We start from the raw sequence: 18,295 nt of genomic DNA on the forward strand, positions 1-18,295 counted from the left end.
TTTTTTCTAATTTTGTGATTAAAAAATAAACTTTTCTGGTCAAATAAATGATGATGATTCAGTTGTTACTTGATAAAACACCTTCAGTTTATTTGAGCTTTATTTAAACGTCAGGACGTTAAAATCAAACGAAGCTGAAGGTGTGACGTTGAACCAACATCACTTCAATGATGAACAAACTTTTAACTTCCTGTCACATGACCTCAGCGCAGCTGCTGATGAAAACACTTTGACATTTGAGGGGGCGGAGCCTAAAGTAAGATTATTGTGAAAACACCAGCAGGTTATATATGTTTTCTTCACACTGGGTCTCAGCAGAGGTTTAACTCTCACACAGTGCATGCTGGGAAATCTGTTCACGTGATGCTCGTGTTTCTTTATGAAACTGATTTGAATGAGTTGATTGAACTCTTTGATCACTGAATTCATCATTTGAAGTCAAAACATTTCAAGTTTCTAAGTTCAGTGAAGTGGAATAAATAAAACTTGTATATTGAAATCCTGTTTGATTTATTGATTGATTGATTTGTGTTCATTTGATTATTGTTGACAAGTTTGGAACCTGATCTCGTGTTTTCATTTGATCTGGTAGATAATTTACTGTTTTCTTATGACGTGTTTTGATTAAATTGTCAACCAGCTGATCAGATGAGACCAAGTTTGGCTGCTAAAAGTTGTAATAATCATAATGATGTAATTAAACTTTCTGAGCTGATTAAATTTACTCTGTTGTTTTTTGTTTTTTTTTTAATCAGCTTTAAATCTTCGTGTGTATGTGAATATATGTTTTATGTATTTACTTGATGGGTGGGACTGAATTTATATTTAACGTTTGTTTGCTGCACAGATGAAGCTCCTCGTGAAAAAATAAAATAATTTAATTTTAAAAAGAAGAAAAGAAGCATAATTCATCAAATGAATCCAAATGACATCAACACTTTTCACATGATGTTTATTTTTATTCACTTCACTGTGGAAACTACATTTATTTAAAACTGAATAAAATGATTGATCACATTATAAATATGCCACTCTGCATGAGGAGTACTTTTACTTCAAATACTCTTAGTACATTTTCCTGATTATCATTACTTACTGTTACTGCAGTAATGTTTGAATGCAGTACTTCCTCACAGTATCAGTACTTTATAATGAAACCTGTATATTGGTTTGTTTTAGAGGCTGAAATTCTTCTGTGTGACATCATGAGTTCATGTGTTCACCTGCAGCTTACCTGTTTGTTTGTTTGTTTGTTTGTTTGTTTGTTCAGGACATTGATGAAGTCACTCTGCCCCCTGCTGGTCGGAGCTGTGACCTGCAGCAGGATGATGAAGTCACTCCTGCTCCTCTTCTTGTTCTTATTGATCTGACATTGTGAAATGAACCTTTAACACACCTCAGTCAGGTTATCTATCAGTTATAGATCAGTCTGTACACACACACACACACACACACACACACACACACACACACACAGTTTGAGTCTCTTTTTTAATACTAAAAAAGTCAAACTTCTCTGATTTCAGTTTCTTAAATGTGAATATTTTCTGGTTTCTTTCCTCTCTGACAGAAAACTGATGATCTTTGAGTTTGTGGAGAAAACAAGACATTTGAGGACGTCATCTTGGACATTTTATGGACAAAATAACTAATCAATTAATGGAAAAATTATTGCCAGATTGATGCCTAGTATTTTTCAGTGGATAAGATTGTGATTGATTTTTTTTCCCAACATTTTCTGATTAACTCAGTTTTTCTTCCCTGGATTTTACCTGTCAGGCTGCAGTTCTTACTGATGATTCTACAGGTTTAACCAAGTCAGCCAATCAGCTGCGAGCTCAGAATGACTCATCACTCTGAGTGACAGTGTGTGTGTGTGTGTGTGTGTGTGTGTGTGTGTGTGTGTGTGTGTGTGTGAGGATCACATGACGTTGGAGTAAACAGATTCATGTTTACCAGACGGACACATGTGAGGTCATGTGGGTCGGGCGATGATGATGTCAGCAGCTGCCAACAGGAAGTTCCTTATTTGGTTCTGACTGACGAGACGAGTTTGTTTGTTTCCACTGAAACAAAAAAGACTTTTTTCGAGGTTAAAACCCTCGAGAACAGAGCTGAGAGGACGGACGACATGGTGGACACGTTCAAAACCTCAGGGTGACGTCACTCACCTTAAGTAACTGATGTCCAGGTCTGACAGAGGACAGAAACGTCCTCTCAGTCTTTACTGCAGTACAAGTAAAAGTAGAAGTACTGATACAACTACTTTACTGCAGTAAAAGTGAAAAAGTTCAGGCTCTGAAATGTCCTCAGAGTGTAAAAGTAAAAAGTTGTCCTCTGAAGGACATTTCTACTGACTGTCTCTGTCCAAAGACAACTGAACCTCAGCTTTTCTCCACCACAGAGTCTCCGTCTCTGTCTGTCTCACACTCGGACAGATTTTATGTTGTTTTTATCTTGTTACATCTTTTACATGATTTATGTCCTGTTGTGTTTTGTTCTATAGATTTCATCTTGTTGCATCTTTTACATTGTTTTTGTTTTGTTACATTGTTTTCATCTTGTTGTGTCGTTTATGATTTTTGTTGTATTGTTACATCTTTTATGTTATTGTTGTCTTGTTGTCTTGTTTTTATGTTGTAGTAAGGATCCTGTTTCAGCAGCAGAACATCTGAAACATGGTCGTTGTCTCCAGAGGACAAAACAAACACAGACTGGTGGAGACCAAAACCAGAGCTAAAACACGGACTGGAGAGACGGGTTGGACTTAAATTTGTTCAACATATCAACTCAACCTGAGTTTTCAGGTTGCTGCAGGCAAAAAATAAATTATTGCAGTTATGTCACATTTCTGTATTAAAATATCAAAAATAAAAAAATCTAAAATGTAAAAATCTGTAATTTATTCAAGGTAACGTGAATTTTACTGTGAACTGCTAACTTTCATAAAACACAGGATTCATGGGAAACGTCAGAGAGCGAGGAGGGAAGTCAGTGAACGCAACTAAACATAACCTGAATCAAACTTTAAAACATTACATCATCAAATAGATTTTCATCAGCTATGAAGACAACAACTCCCATGATCCCACACTACTTCATGTCATCAAACTACGACTTCTGTTATTGTAAGTTTGCAAGTTTCAGGCATAATTCCACCTTAAAGTAAACACAGGGATTTTAAGGTGGATTTGAGATATAAATGAAGTTGTTGTTTCCATATTTACTGTTGTTTGTTGTTGTTTTCATCTGCTGCTGCAGTGACCCACATCCCCCCGCAGGAACCAATCAGGTCTAATATAACCCAGAGTGACTCCACACACACACACACACACACACACACACACACACACACACACACACACACACACGTTGTTGAACGTTGTTGCAGAGATTTTACCAGGAAGTCAGAGGGATTCTGGGAAGTGAGGCTCAGACAGGATCAGAAAAAAAACAACAATTTGCAGAAGAAGAAGAAAAAAACCTGAAGGATGAGTTCATTTACATCCTGAGAGAAGAAACAAAGAAACAGAGAGAATGAAGTGAAGATACAAACAAGTTTTTTACATCCTACAGAAGAGTGTGAGGACCAGACAGAAGAACGACAGGAGGAAGAGCTGGTTTTATTTTGGATTTTGAAAGTCAAAATGTTGAGAAACAATCATAGAAATGTCAAGAATAAAGCTGAAATGTTGATAATTCGTTCTGAATGTTCAGATGCTGACAGTGACTTCAAAATGTTGAAAGTAAAGTGGAAATATTTTAGAAAAAAAGGCAGAGATTTTCAGAATAAAATCAAACCTTCAGAAGTTTTCAGACAACAAAAAAAGAAAAAAATCAGTCTAAATGTTTTTTCGACTTTATTCTCAACAAACTTTTTATTTTCTCAAGATACAAAACAGTCAAACATAAATCTGACGTGTGAATTGTTTGTCCAAGTTTTTGTTTGAGTGTGGAATCGACTCGTTGTTGCCTCCTTGTGGCTGACGGGGGTAAAAACAGCCGCCACACCTGCAGAGAGTACACACCTGCAGAGTACACACCTGCAGAGTGCACACCTGCAGAGAGTACACACCTGCAGAGTGCACACCTGCAGAGAGTACACACCTGCAGAGTGCACACCTGCAGAGTACACACCTGCAGAGTACACACCTGCAGAGAGCACTCCTGCAGAGAGTACACACCTGCAGAGTACACACCTGCAGAGAGTACACACCTGCAGAGAGAGCACACCTGCAGAGAGAGCACACCTGCAGAGAGAGCACACCTGCAGAGTGCACACCTGCAGAGAGAGCACACCTGCAGAGTACACACCTGCAGAGAGTACACACCTGAAGAGAGAGCACACCTGCAGAGTACACACCTGCAGAGTACACACCTGCAGAGAGTACACACCTGCAGAGTACACACCTGCAGAGAGAGCACACCTGCAGAGTGCACACCTGCAGAGAGAGCACACCTGCAGAGAGAGCACACCTGCAGAGTACACACCTGCAGAGAGTACACACCTGAAGAGAGAGCACACCTGCAGAGTACACACCTGCAGAGAGTACACACCTGCAGAGAGTACACACCTGCAGAGTGCACACCTGCAGAGTACACACCTGCAGAGAGTACACACCTGAAGAGAGAGCACACCTGCAGAGTACACACCTGCAGAGTGCACACCTGCAGAGAGTACACACCTGCAGAGTGCACACCTGCAGAGTACACACCTGCAGAGAGTACACACCTGCAGAGAGAGCACACCTGCAGAGTACACACCTGCAGAGTACACACCTGTAGAGAGAGCACACCTGCAGAGTACACACCTGCAGAGTACACACCTGCAGAGTACACACCTGCAGAGAGTACACACCTGCAGAGAGAGCACACCTGCAGAGTACACACCTGCAGAGAGTACACACCTGCAGAGAGAGCACACCTGCAGAGTGCACACCTGCAGAGAGTACACACCTGCAGAGAGAGCACACCTGCAGAGTACACACCTGCATAGTGCACACCTGCAGAGTACACACCTGCAGAGAGAGCACACCTGCAGAGTACACACCTGCAGAACAAAAACTAAAACTCAGTGTGAAAAAACATTTAAGTTGACTGAAATAAAATAAAAACTTGACTTTATTAAACAACACTGTGGACTCACCTGTTCTGAACCTCTAAACGCCTCATATTATAATAAAAAAAACAAAAACAACTAAAACTAATTCTGAAACTAAAAAAAACAAACTAAACATTTTAAAACCATAAAAACTGAACTGAAACATACAAACCCACCAGGAAACTAAACTAAAAATAAATAATAATAAATAAATACATTTTTAACAGTAATGAATCAATTAATGATTAATCCTTAATCCATTAATCCTCTTTCTCCTCCTCCTCCTCCTCCTCTTTCTCCTCCTCCTCTTTCTCCTCCTCCTCCCCCTCTTTCTCCTCCTCCTCCTCCTCTTTCTCCTCCTCCTCCTCTTCTTTCTCCTCCTCCTCTTTCTCCTCCCCCTCTTTCTCCTCCTCCTCCCCTTTCTCCTCCTCCTCCTCTTTCTTCTCCTCCTCCCTTTCTCCTCCTTCTCCTCCCCCTCTTTCTCCTCCTCCTCCTCCTCTTTCTCCTCCCCCTCCTCCTCTTTCTCCTCCTCCTCCTCTTTCTCCTCCTCCCCCTCTTTCTCCTCCTCCTCCCCCTCTTTCTCCTCCTCCTCCTCTTTCTCCTCCTCCCCCTCCTCTTTCTCCTCCTCCTCCTCTTTCTCCTCCTCCCCCTCTTTCTCCTCCTCCTCCTCCTCCTCTTTCTCCTCCTCCTCCTCTTTCTCCTCCTCCTCCTTTAAATATTTGTTTCTTGGAATCAGTGAGGATATAAAGCTCAGTGTTCACAACTTTCTGAGAAACTCACATGAGCAGCTTCCAGTCACACACACACACACACACACACACACACACACACACACACACACACACACACACACACACACAGATTTTGCCTCTTTATACCAAAAGTATCCAACATTTTCTGAGTTCTGATGGGCACAAAAACTCAGGTTTTATATTAATTATGAATTATTGATTTACTGTTCAGTTCAACTCATAAAAACTGTTTGTCTCTGTGTATTCAAATCAATAAATCAAAAAATATTCACAAACTACCTAAATATGAAAATTACTTTTCAAAAGTCCACATTTTTTCCCCAGAATTTGGACTTTTACTGACAGTTCAGTTTTATAATCTCAGTCATGACTTTAGCCACAAAATTCAGATTTTTAATCTCCCTCTGGACTTTATTCTGAAAATTCTGACCATCAATCTCAGACTTTTGGCTTAAGACTTAAAATCTCAGATTCTTGATTATTTGTCTCAACATGTTAACTTTTAATCTGATGAAGTGTGAACATGAACGAGGATTAAAAAGTGTTGAACCGTCAGGACTTTAATAAACTTTATTATCTTCAGGTAAACATTTCAACTTGTTAAATGACTTTACTGAACAGAACGATGAGATGTAAAGAGTTAATTTTCAGACAGAAACATGTGAACAGTTCAGTCCAGGAGACGTTTTTAGATCTCGTCAGTCCACCTTAAAAACCCGAACAGCAACAGAAAGTCGATCCTCAGCAGGAAGCAGAGCTGCAGCTCTGCAGGCTGTTGAGGAATTAATGAAGTTCAGAGACACGCAGAGACGCCAGGCTTACTCTGCGCGTGTGTTAACGTGTGTGTGTGTGTGTGTTAACGTGTGTGTGTGTGTGTGTGTGTGTGTGTGTGTTAACGTGTGTGTTTCAGTGTGTTTTCTAGCTGAAGGTGTTTGAGTCTTTGACAAAAACTAATCGTGTGTTTGACAGAAATGTTGGTCGACTTCTGGGAAAAAGTGGAGAGAAAGTGAAAGTCTGAAGTGAATCAACAAACACGTGGACGAGACGTTCTAACTCAGAGAACAAAGGAACCTGATAAAAAACAACTAAATAAAAGTAGAACTCTTTTATTTTGAAATTTTACTCCCTGAATTACTCCTTACTCCTTTTATTTTGAATCTTTATCTTCACATTAACAGAACTGTTCTGACTTTTACCTCAAAGGATAAAATTTTAGAAGTTTTCTAAAACATCAGATGTTAATCTGAAAAACATTTTCACTCATATTTTTTTAAAACAATCGTTGAATTCTGACTTTTTTCAATTAAAAATTAGGACAAATCTTAAAACGTTGACTTCATCTGAAAACTGATGGGACATTTAAATCTTTGTTTCCTGACATTTCTCTAAAAATCCAGACTTTAATCTCAGGATTATGATTTAATCCAAAATACTGAATTTAATTCTCATGATTCAAAGTTTTATCTCAAACTTCTGAATTTTTTATCATAATTCAGACTTTAATCATTTCTGACTTTCACCTCAAAAATCAAAAGTTAATTCTTCTCAAAATCTCAAATTTAATTTTCAGAATCTGCAACTGAAGTTTTTTTTTTTTATTATTATTGATTAACCTGCTGATTATTTTCTGAAGTAATCAATGAATTGTTTGGTCTTTTCCTCAGCTCAGTGTTCACCTGCTCGTCTTTGACCGTCTGTCTTTTTACTGCTTTTATTTTGAAGGTGACTCTGTGAGAAGGAACCAGAAGAGAAACGTTATAAAATTATAAAATGATAAAAATACAGATTCAGCGTCTCAGTGTCTGTTTCTGACCTGTGGACTGATGTTGACGGTCAGAGACGCCTTTAAGATATAAAGTCCTCCTGCGTCACATGAGGACGTCCTCCAGGACAGATGGGTGGACGTTGGCGTTCTTCAGACTCTGGACGAGTCTCTGGACGGTGGCCTTCTTCCCCTCAGAACGTCTCCACAGAACCAGAGCGGCCAGAACGGCTCCGTGCGTGTTGAGAACGTGATCGGAGCGACAGCGGAACAGAGCCTCTGCAGACAGACCCAGATCCATCAGGACCGCCTCCCACTCGGCGCCGAGCCGAGACGCCAGCCGGGACAGCTCGCGGTCCGAAGGAACCTTCAGGAGAACCGAGTCCGGGAGACGCCACACGTCTGCGGAGAGACGGAGACGATTTATTCAGACTTTTATCTTGAAATTTAGACACAAAACTCAACTTTCACTTTTAAACTTTTGATCGACTTTAAATTAAAAACTTCAGATTTATTTTTTCCCTCAAATTTCAGACTTTAATCTCAGAATTTAAATCTGTTCCTCAAATTTAATTTTCTGAATTTTACCTCGCAACTCAAATCCCAAAATTATGTCTTTCACCTCTGACTTTTATCTCAAATGATCAGCCTCCGATTTATTTGAAAACTCTGAATCAGATTTTATCTCTGTCTCTGTGTCCCTCTGTCTGTCTCTCTGTCTGTCTGTCTCTGTGTCCGTCTGTCTGTCTCTGTGTCTCTGTGTCCCTGTGTCTGTCTGTCTGTCTCTGTGTCTGTGTCCCTGTGTCTGTCTGTCTCTGTGTCTCTGTGTCTGTCTCTGTGTCTCTGTGCCCCTGTGTCTCTGTGTCTCTGTGTCCCTGTGTCTCTGTGTCCCCGTGTCGCCGTGTCTCTGTGTCTCTGTGTCCCTGTGTCTCTGTGTCCCCGTGTCTCTGTGTCTCTGTGTCCCTGTGTCTCTGTGTCTCTGTGTCTCTATGTCTCTGTGTCCCCGTGTCTCTGTGTCTCTGTGTCCCTGTGTCTCTGTGTCTCTGTGTCCCTGTGTCTCTGTATCTCTGTGTCTCTGTGTCTCTGTGTCCCTGTGTCTCTGCTGTCATCTCTCTAAAGACATTTGTCCCTCAGTGGGTGTGTGTCCTGTTTGGACAACAGCATCAACAGAATCAGATCAGTTTGTCTTCAGTCGACGTGTTGAATCAGTGTTTTTCTTTCAGGTCACTGTGAAACAGGAAGTGACGCTGTTTGTCTGACGAAATCATGAAATCTGTCTCGACACAAACTGCCTCAAACACCACAGAAGAAGAAGAAGAAAAGGAAAAAACAGTTTTTCTGCATTTTTTTCTCCTAAATGTGTGACTTTAAATATTCAGAGAAGTTTCTTTCTTGTGTGTTTAATTTCTTTGTTAATTTATCACTTTCATCTTGGAGGATAAACACCTATTATTTCTTGTTTTTTCCCCACAATAACTTTATTTTATTTTAGATTTTATTACACTTACAGGAACATCAAAGTTCCATCAGAGTTTTTAAACGACGAGGAGAGACGAGGAGAGACGAAGAGAGGCGAGGAGAGACGAGGAGAGACGAAGAGAGACGAGGAGAGACGAGGAGAGACGAGGAGAGACGAAGAGAGACGAGGAGAGACGAGGAGAGACGAGGAGAGACGAGGAGAGACGAAGAGAGACGAGGAGAGACGAAGAGAGACGAGGAGAGACGAAGAGAGACGAAGAGAGACGAGGAGAGACGAGGAGAGACGAGGAGAGACGAGGAGAGACGTGGTGATGTTTTGTCCTTCCAGAGTCAAACTGTCCACATGGAGCCGTTTGACTTTTGACTCATTCTGAGGAAAAACGTCAGCTGGAAAAAATGCAGTAAAAATCAGTGAGACTTAAAAAAAAAAAACCTGTTCAGTCAAAACTGCAGCTTTAACTCACAGAGACCAAGACCAGGACCAGGACCAGGACCAGGACCAAGACCAAGACCAAGACCAGGACCAAGACCAGCATCAAGATCAGGACCAAGACGCTGCTGCTGCCAAGATTCCTGGAAAGCAGGAGGCAATAAAACGAGGAGGAGGAGTGGGGGAGTGCTTGTTTTCCAGCCTGGGCCTCTCTCCTCCTCCTCTTCTTCCTCTCTCCTCCTCCTCTTCTTCCTCTCTCCTCCTCCTCTTCTTCCTCTCTCCTCCTCCTCTTCTTCCTCTCTCCTCCTCTTCTTCCTCTCTCCTCCTCCTCTTCTTCCTCTCCTCCTCTTCTTCCTCTCTCCTCCTCCTCTCCCTCTCTCCTCCTCCTCTTCTTCCTCTCCCCTCCTCTTCTTCCTCTCCCCTCCTCCTCTTCTTCCTCTCTCCTCCTCTTCTTCCTCTCTCCTCCTCTTCTTCCTCTCTCCTCCTCCTCTCCCTCTCTCCTCCTCCTCTTCTTCCTCTCTCCTCCTCTTCTTCCTCTCTCCTCCTCCTCTTCTTCCTCTCTCCTCCTCCTCTTCTTCCTCTCTCCTCCTCCTCTTCTTCCTCTCTCCTCCTCTTCTTCCTCTTTCCTCCTCCTCTTCTTCCTCTCTCCTCCTCCTCTTCTTCCTCTCTCCTCCTCCTCTTCTTCCTCTCTCCTCCTCCTCTTCTTCCTCTCTGCTCCTCTTCTTCCTCTCTCCTCCTCCTCTCTCCTCCTCTTCTTCCTCTTTCCTCCTCCTCTTCTTCCTCTCTCCTCCTCCTCTCCCTCTCTCCTCCTCCTCTTCTTCCTCTCTCCTCCTCTTCTTCCTCTCTCCTCCTCTTCTTCCTCTCTTCTCCTCCTCTCATCTGATTCAGACTAACTTCACTCTTTTTATTGATCATCTGCTTTTATCAGAATCGATTGCTGATCACTTTGATCTTTCTCTAACAATCTGTCATCTTATTTTCTCACAACAAACCAAAGTTATTTGTGTTCTTCCAGGAACCGACATGTTCTCCGTGGTTCTAGCTCACTGATCATTGATCTCGTCTGAAGACGCTGACACACGTTTCCTGGAAAGTTCCTGAAAGCTGTTCTGAGAATCATCAAACCGATCAATCCTCCGTCATCTGTCTTCATCTAAACTCTGTTCTTTCCTCAGTTTCAAAACTTTAATGAGTAAAATTCTAACTTGTATTTTTTATTATTTTATATTTTTATTTGATCTTTCTCTCTCTGTGTTTGTTGAGCTGCTCTAACATAAACTTCCTGCTGTGGAATCAATTCAATAATTTAATCTTAAAATATATTTCCATTTCAGAATTTTGACATCAGTTTATTTCAAACTGTCATCTCAGAGTTTTCACTTTTATCTCCATCTTTAAACATAAATAATAAAATTGAGTTAAAAATGGATTTAAATCTCATAATTATGATTTTTTTCTGCACATTTCTCACTTTTATTTCAAACATTTTATCCCACAGTTCCAACATTTATTTTATTTTATTTGAACTATTAATCCCAGAATCTTTCAGACTCTTTTCTCGCAGCGTGTCGGCGGCGTTCCTCAGGGCAGCTCCCTCGGTCCTCAGCTTTTTTGTGGTACTTGTTCCATTTCGGTGACGTTCTCAGAGAACATGAGCTTTAATATTTTCAGTCATATCATTTCACAGCTGGTTCTGATGCTGTAAACATCTGACCTGCAGCGGCTCCCACTGGATTTTAGGACTGACTGTTAAGTTCTCATTAAAAGAATAATTATTTGTCTTTTTTTCGTAGATCCTCTGCTGCTGTTTTTTTTTTTTTTTAACAACAAACACAAATAAGAAAATCATCAGTTCTGACTTTTTATCTGGAAGATTAACACTCTGGAAACATTTTTAAATGACTAAACTGATTTTTCTAAGTTGATCTGAAATCATTGTCACTTTTATATTTTACATGTTCTCGTTTTGATTCTATTGTTGTTATTAGAGAACGTGTTTGTTGTTTATTCATTTCAATTCATTTATTTATTATTCAGTAGATTTTTTTAAACTTGTTTGAATTAGTTCCCTTGTTTCTTTATTGTAAAACACTTTGAGTCTGTATGAACGCTGCTGTATAAATAAAGTTTATTGTTATTAATAAAGTCATGAGCTGGTATTGTTTTGTTTTTTTTCCCACTGGACCAAAAACTGACTGTCAACCATTTTTTAAACCCTGAAGATTCAGATTTTCTTCACAGAATAAAGTTTCTTCTCTGTTGTGAAAGTTTTCCAGACGCCGAAACTCATTTCTGGGAAAAATCCTGAAACTAAAAAACTCTTTCTGAGAATTATGATTAACACCCCGCTGACCGTTTATTACTGTTCTATAAATACCAGGAACCCTGGAGCTAAATTCCAGCGGAACACGAATCTGATTCTGAGAAGAACCACCGGTCGAGTTAACGCTGAACTCACCTGCAGACTCACAAACACCTGAAGCATCAGAGTCACAAATAAAACCACATCTTTGATTTATCATCATCATCTTCACACAAAACTACAAAGATCCTTTGTTTTTATTTCTGTTGTTGTTTGTGTTTTTGAGGAGTTTGTTGATAATAATTGTAGAAAATCACCAGACGGATTAAAACAGTTTCTTTTATTAATTCTAACAGGATTTTTTCATTTTCACTTTATTGACATTTTGTCTTGTTTTTCTTCTTCTGCTGTTTCCTGTTGATTCTGTTTTACTTGTAAAAACATTTTGTAAACTGTTTTTAAAAGCTGCTTATAAATAAAATGATCATTAATATTATGATTATGATTATTATTATTAGCAGTCGCAGTAATGTTATTAGTATATGAATAATTTCATAAAGAGTGACTTGTGTCTTTTTTAAAAACTGAACTACATGTGAGGATTTGCTGTTTTTCTTCATCATACATGATAATAAAATGAGTTTCTTGAGTTTTAAACGTCACCTGAAGATTCTGGAAAATTGATTTTATTGTATTTTGTTTGTGAAAAGAGAAAAAAGGAGAATTTCACTTCTTTTAGTCCTGACTCAAAAACTCACATTAAACCTGGACTAAATGAGCAAGGAGCAGATTTTGGATAAATCATCATTGTTTTGAACTGCAGCAGCAACGTTTAATAGAATAATTGATAATAAAAGTAATTTCCAACTACTCTGATAATCGATCAACTGGTCCAAGTCACTTTTAATAGAAAAAAGTCAGAATTCTCTGATTCCAGCTTCAAACATGTGAATATTTTCTGGTTTCTGAGGACGTCGTCTTGGCTCTTACATTTTTGCCATTTTGGTCATTGGACCAAACAACTAATCGATCGATCAAGAAAATGATCAACAGATTAATCGATTATGAAAATAATCTTTACAGGGGTTCAAACATGGACACAGGGACGTTGTGAATTGTAGGCTGAGCGTTTACAAAGAAAACAAAATAAAGAAACTAGAACTGTTTCATAAATTGCAGATATTTCATATTTATAAATCCTTAGAGAATAAATTTTCACCAAATAACTGCAATGAGATGAGATGATTTGTCCTGACTCTAAAGAACAGGTGAGAACATTAAACACCTGAAATCCAGATCAGTGTTTCACAAACTGTTTTCTGGGTTTTAAAACTCTTTAAAACTGAAAAACCATTGCAACCCAATTCACAACAAGCCTTATCAATAAATCTTGGATGAGTTAATTTGTGCGTAAATAAATATTCCTGATGATTTTTACTGCAGTTTCTGCACCTTATATTATCTTGACACGTGCATAAACACGTCAAAACAACTTTAAAAAGTTTTTGACTTTTGAATCAAACTGTTAAGTTTTGAAATATTTTTGTCTAAATTTTTGCCAACTTCTAATTTTTATTTGAGATAACTTACTTGAACTTTAGTCATTGAAGTTTAGAAATTCAAAAATAATGTATTTCTAATTGTTTTAACTGAAAATATTTAAGTATAAAACATTATTCACTTTAACATGTTTAAATGTTTTAATTTTTGAAACAAAGTTTTGGGGGTTTCTGAAAAAGAATCAGGTTTATCTGAAGAAGAAAAGTACATTAGCAGGTAAAACGTTTTTAAAAACTAAAGAATTTCAGTTGGGCTCAAAAATTTACTGAAGTCAGTCGCCTAAAAGTTTTGAGTTTCTCAACTCTTTTGTTTTTACAGTGTAGTTTTTCCTCTCATCAGTAAAAAAAGCTTAATGATGTAAATCTTAAATTTCACTGAATTTCTTTCGTGGTCTTTTATTTATTTGGGGACCCAAAATATAACCTCCTGTGACCCACCTGAGGGCCACGACCCAGTGTTTGGGAATGACTGATGTTAATGGACGAAAACCCGCTTTAACACAGAGAACAACGGTGTGTGAGTGTGTGATGACAGGTGTATGTTCCCTGTCTGCTCTCACCTGTGGAGCTCGGTCCAGGTGAGCTCGGTCCAGGTCGTGTCTGGAGCTCCAGCAGCAGTTTGTCCCGGACCCAGCTGAAGTCCTCCAGAGACCGCAGGAAGGCGTCAAAGGCCCGGGGCCCGCGGCTCGGTAGAAGGTCCAGCAGCTTCAGGGTCTTCTGTCTGTTTGTGGGCTGAGACTCGATGTCCTCCACCTGAGACTCTGTTAAAATGTCCTCCTGGTACAGAAACGGAACGATGGAGTCACTGACCAGCAGCTGCCCGGACAACTCCAGCCGGTGAGCCCGCAGCAGGGCTCTGTGTGTCGGGTCCATTCACACGAGCTGAGAGCCGTTAATACATCTATAAATATCATAATTAACTAACTTCCTAATTCATTATGAAAACTAGTCGTGTGGTGGCTACTAGCCCGGGCTACTACGGTTTGCTTTATGTTATTGTGTCCGACTGGAAACACACCAGCGGAACCTTGTGCCAGCGCTATTCAGCGCTCAATTTACCATGAAAATATTTCACGTCTTGAAATCTTCTAATTTAGTGTAAACCTTTTGGTGTTGTTTTAAACAGTTTAATTTACTTACTTATTATTAACTACTCTTCAATTCGGCATACATGTAATACACCAGATATCACTATTTTTAAAGACAATCTCAACGTTTCACACGGATTAGTGTTGGGCAGTAGCCAGCAAACAGCGTAAGCTAATGATAAAATTAATGTTTTGTATTCTTGGTACTTGGTCCATCAAATATATCCCGTATTTAATATAAGAATCTAACCTCTCCAACAGACTCAAGTTTGATTCTATATCAAGTGTCCATAGTTAACGACGAAAGACGAATCCTAAAAGTGGGAGATTTTTCAATGAAGTTTGGCTGAAGGGGCACCACGCAGCAAACAGGTCTTAGAGCAAGACCAGTTCAAATGACTTTATGACAACATCAGTTTTTAAATCACAGGTGACTTATAATAAATTTGATATACATTTAATGCATCAAGCACTACAAGAAAAAAAAGCTTACGATTGTTTCCGATTGTTTCCAGGATTGTTTAGGACTGTTATTTCTGTAAAGGCTACACGTTTTATTAAATATATGCCGAATTTTCTAGAATACACAAACTTTCCATATGAGCTCATACTCGTTACTGTTCCGTGGGTTTGCATTTACTGATCAATGAGCAAACCTTAAAATGGAAGATTTTTGAACGGAGTTCTTCTTTTCCTCCTCCAAGTGTTCTTTAAGTTCTGCTGATTTAGTAGAAAAATAAATGACAACTTTAAGAAAACTGTAGATGTGAAAATTTATCTCACATTATCAGTGTTTATAATAGATAATAAAAATAATGTAATAAAGTTAAATTTAAAATTTTTGCACAATAATACAAACACTCATAAATCAAATTGTTGACAGTAAGACAAATGATTGATTTGCTATTTCATATTTATAATCTTTTTTGTGAATGAGAAAAACAAAACGTTTTAGCATCTCTAATTAAAACTGATAAAACATCATCAGCAGAACAAATAAATACTGAGAGAGCAGTAAAACAGTAAAACACTGAAATAAAAACAGAACATCAGCATGATGAAGCACCATATAAAAATTTTATTCATCTCATGGTCAGAGCTGATCAACATTAAGAGTCTCGGCGTCAGCAGACAGATGGACAGCAGGACAACACACACACACACACACACACACACACACACACACACACACACACACCTTCAGCCAGTGCAGCTTCTTTACCAAAAAATGTAGCAGAAAACACAGTGTGACACAATCAATAAATATCTTTTTAAAAATGAAAACAGGCCGAGAGCTGCAGGGTTCACTCGCTCCCCCAAAAGACAGTCTGTCCCACAAGTTGTGACATGTACAAAGACCTGCAGTCATGGTCCTGCTCGCTGTGTCTTATGTCCAGGAATAAAGACAGGTCTTTAGAGGATGTGCACTTTATCGCTGTGAAATCGCAGCTGAAGAAGAAAATAAGCGACTCTCCCCTTCGATGATTAGCCCTCTGCACAAAAATAAAGATAAGAAGAAGAACAGAAATGAACAGAAACAACACGTCAAAAATATTTTACCTGAGTGAGCGACTGTTACAGGACCACACCTGGACTGAAACTGCCACGCCCACCTGCCTTCAAACTGATCCATTCAAAAGAGACAGATGTACTGAGTCACAGAAACAAGATGACGCAGCTTAAAATGTAGTTTAAAACAATTTTCAGTCTATATTTTAGATGAGCAGGTGAGCATCATATATTTATTTAGACAGGATGAAAAAAAATATTAACAGAGCTGAAAGTCATGTAGTTTATTTCTACAGTGAAAAACAGCTGATGCTTCTTTCCAGCAGCGTCTCAGGCTGCAGATTTTTCAGCCGAGTTCAGGTTTCAGAATCGAGAAGGAAAAAACTGGAAGGAAACAAGCATTCGTTCATATTTTATTTACATTATTTTTTAAAGGTTTTGTTTAAATTTGCACTTAAACTTGACTGAAATGCAACTAATAAACAAAGAAATGTTTGTCTCAAAATGTCCACACGCTGTGTATCTGTGCTCATTTTCAAACTATCTTGCTTGGAAACTTTGTTAGGCGTTAATATGACGAACAAGAGCAGCGTCTCATTGATCTTTGCTCAGATTATAGATAGACATCGTCCTGTTCTACATCTCATCTTCAACAATGATTAGAAAAATGACTAAGGGGTCCCACTGTCAGATAAGGAATGGAACGTGGCCCTTTCTAGGATTCCTTCCTCCTCTACTCGAGGCATCGGCTACAGTTGTTTTAGACTGAACTTGTGAGAATATTTCCAAACGTCAGTGCTGTGTGTGACAGGACAGCATCACTTTCCTGTTCCTTCCTGCTCGTCCTTCTCTGAAACTATTTCCAGGACATTCAGCTGTAATATTATGTCTTCTTGTTCTCTGAGCTCCAGGTGATTTTAATCTGCCTGCTCATCTACAGAAGATGTTCACTTTAGTTTTAGTTTCCACCATCACACAACCAGCGGCTCAAAGACGTGATGCAGAACATCAAGCTCCACTGAGAGATTTAATCAAACCTGGGAACCATGAACAGACCAGGTGAACACTTTACCTGTCCAGTCTGTGCTTAGATGCACTATGATGTGATCGTTCTGTTGTTTTTTGTTTGCCTGTTTGTTTTTGTGTACGCGTTTATTTATTTTTATGTCATCTGTTTGGTTTGGATGTCGTTACTTTTATCTTTGAGCACATAGTTCCAACTTAATGTTCTGGACGTTAAATGGAAAATCTCTACAAAGAAAGATCAAAAAAAGTTTTTCTTTCCTTTCCTGAACTTGTGATCTGCAGATATGTGACCGAGTGTAAATAAATAAATCTCATCTGGACACCAATCAGTTGAAATGTGACCTTGTAGCACACGGCAGCGCTAACTGGTCCCATGTGTCGCCGGCTCTCTTTGTTTTTCTGCGATCTGATTGGTTCGGAGCTCCAGAGTTACTACATCCAGCAGGAACAAAGTCTAACAGGAGCCCAGAGGGGTCAAACAAACTCTCACTCATTAAAGCTCCGACTCTGACGTGAGTTCAGCGGAAAAAAACATCAACAACACGTTGTCTGTTTGTTTTCTACGCAGCTCATCGATCGGGAAAACCTCGTCCCGCTGCCTCACAAACGTTTGGACACAAGTGAACTTTTCATGGTCGTCCAGCAGCCAATCAGAGGACTCCATTTCCTGTGTTTGTAGGTATGAACAACAAACTAGAGTGACTCGAGGAAATGTTGATTCTAGCAGTGAAAACAGTTTCTGTTTACAAGACGAGAAAATGATGCATTTCTTTTTATTTTAGGTTTCTTTCACCTCATTCACGTTTATGAAACTCTTCATTAAATGTCATTTTGAAACAGTTTCACTTTAATTTTACGGTCTATAATTTCAGAATTTTTTTTTTAAATGAGTGATCGAGTTTCCAGGAAAAAGCAGCTCAGGTTAAAAATGTGGCATTAATTAATCACATTAATCACGAGGTTAACAGCTTATAACAGCAGTTTGTCTAATCTTCTTTTTGTTAATATTGTTTGGAAAAGTACTGCAAGAGTTTCAAATGTTGTTACCTGCTCGAAAGAGTTCAACCAAAACTTTATGACCATGAACGCAACATGTGATTAAACCGACCAGTCTGTTTGTATCAGATATTTTCTGTGACTCTGCTGTAAAATCAATACAAAAATCTCTGTGATGAAAACTGCAAACAATCTTCTGAATTTTCATCGTAGAAAAATAATCCAATACATCGTTGTTATGTCTCAGATATTGATTGATTCTGTTATTGACCTCTGCGACATCAAACATCA

General features: G+C 39.1%; 1 protein-coding gene across 2 annotated transcripts; it reads right to left on the reverse strand.

Moving 5' to 3' along the window:
- Nucleotides 1-7,003: 7,003 nt before the first annotated feature.
- On the reverse strand, nucleotides 7,004-14,497 carry cradd (CARD and death domain containing adaptor protein). Of its 2 annotated transcripts, XR_014768983.1 has the most exons (3): nucleotides 13,946-14,497; nucleotides 7,667-8,017; nucleotides 7,004-7,581 (listed from the first exon to the last, which is right to left on the reverse strand). XR_014768983.1 is itself a non-coding variant. In XM_084711013.1 (2 exons), exons 1-2 carry the CDS (start codon nucleotides 14,256-14,258, stop codon nucleotides 7,722-7,724), a joined length of 609 nt encoding a protein of 202 aa, XP_084567139.1. In that variant the 5' UTR covers nucleotides 14,259-14,495; the 3' UTR covers nucleotides 7,004-7,721. The 2 variants fall into 2 exon arrangements, 1 of the variants encoding a protein (XP_084567139.1); XM_084711013.1 differs by having other exon boundaries at nucleotides 7,004-8,017; nucleotides 13,946-14,495.
- Between the last annotated feature and the right edge of the window lie 3,798 nt (nucleotides 14,498-18,295).

Source organism: Lutjanus erythropterus, chromosome 22, assembly GCF_056507025.1.
Source record: "Lutjanus erythropterus isolate fLutEry1 chromosome 22, fLutEry1.hap2, whole genome shotgun sequence".
In the NCBI taxonomy this organism is placed as follows: Eukaryota; Metazoa; Chordata; class Actinopteri; order Lutjaniformes; family Lutjanidae; genus Lutjanus; species Lutjanus erythropterus.

Coding starts and splice junctions, on each gene's coding strand:
- cradd (XM_084711013.1), bottom strand. CDS start 14,258: ATGGACCCGACACACAGAGCCCTGCTGCGGGCTCACCGGCTGGAGTTG. Junction 8,018..13,945: donor ACCTGGACCGAGCTCCACAG/GTGAGAGCAGAC, acceptor GTCTCTCCGCAG/ACGTGTGGCGTCTCCCGGAC.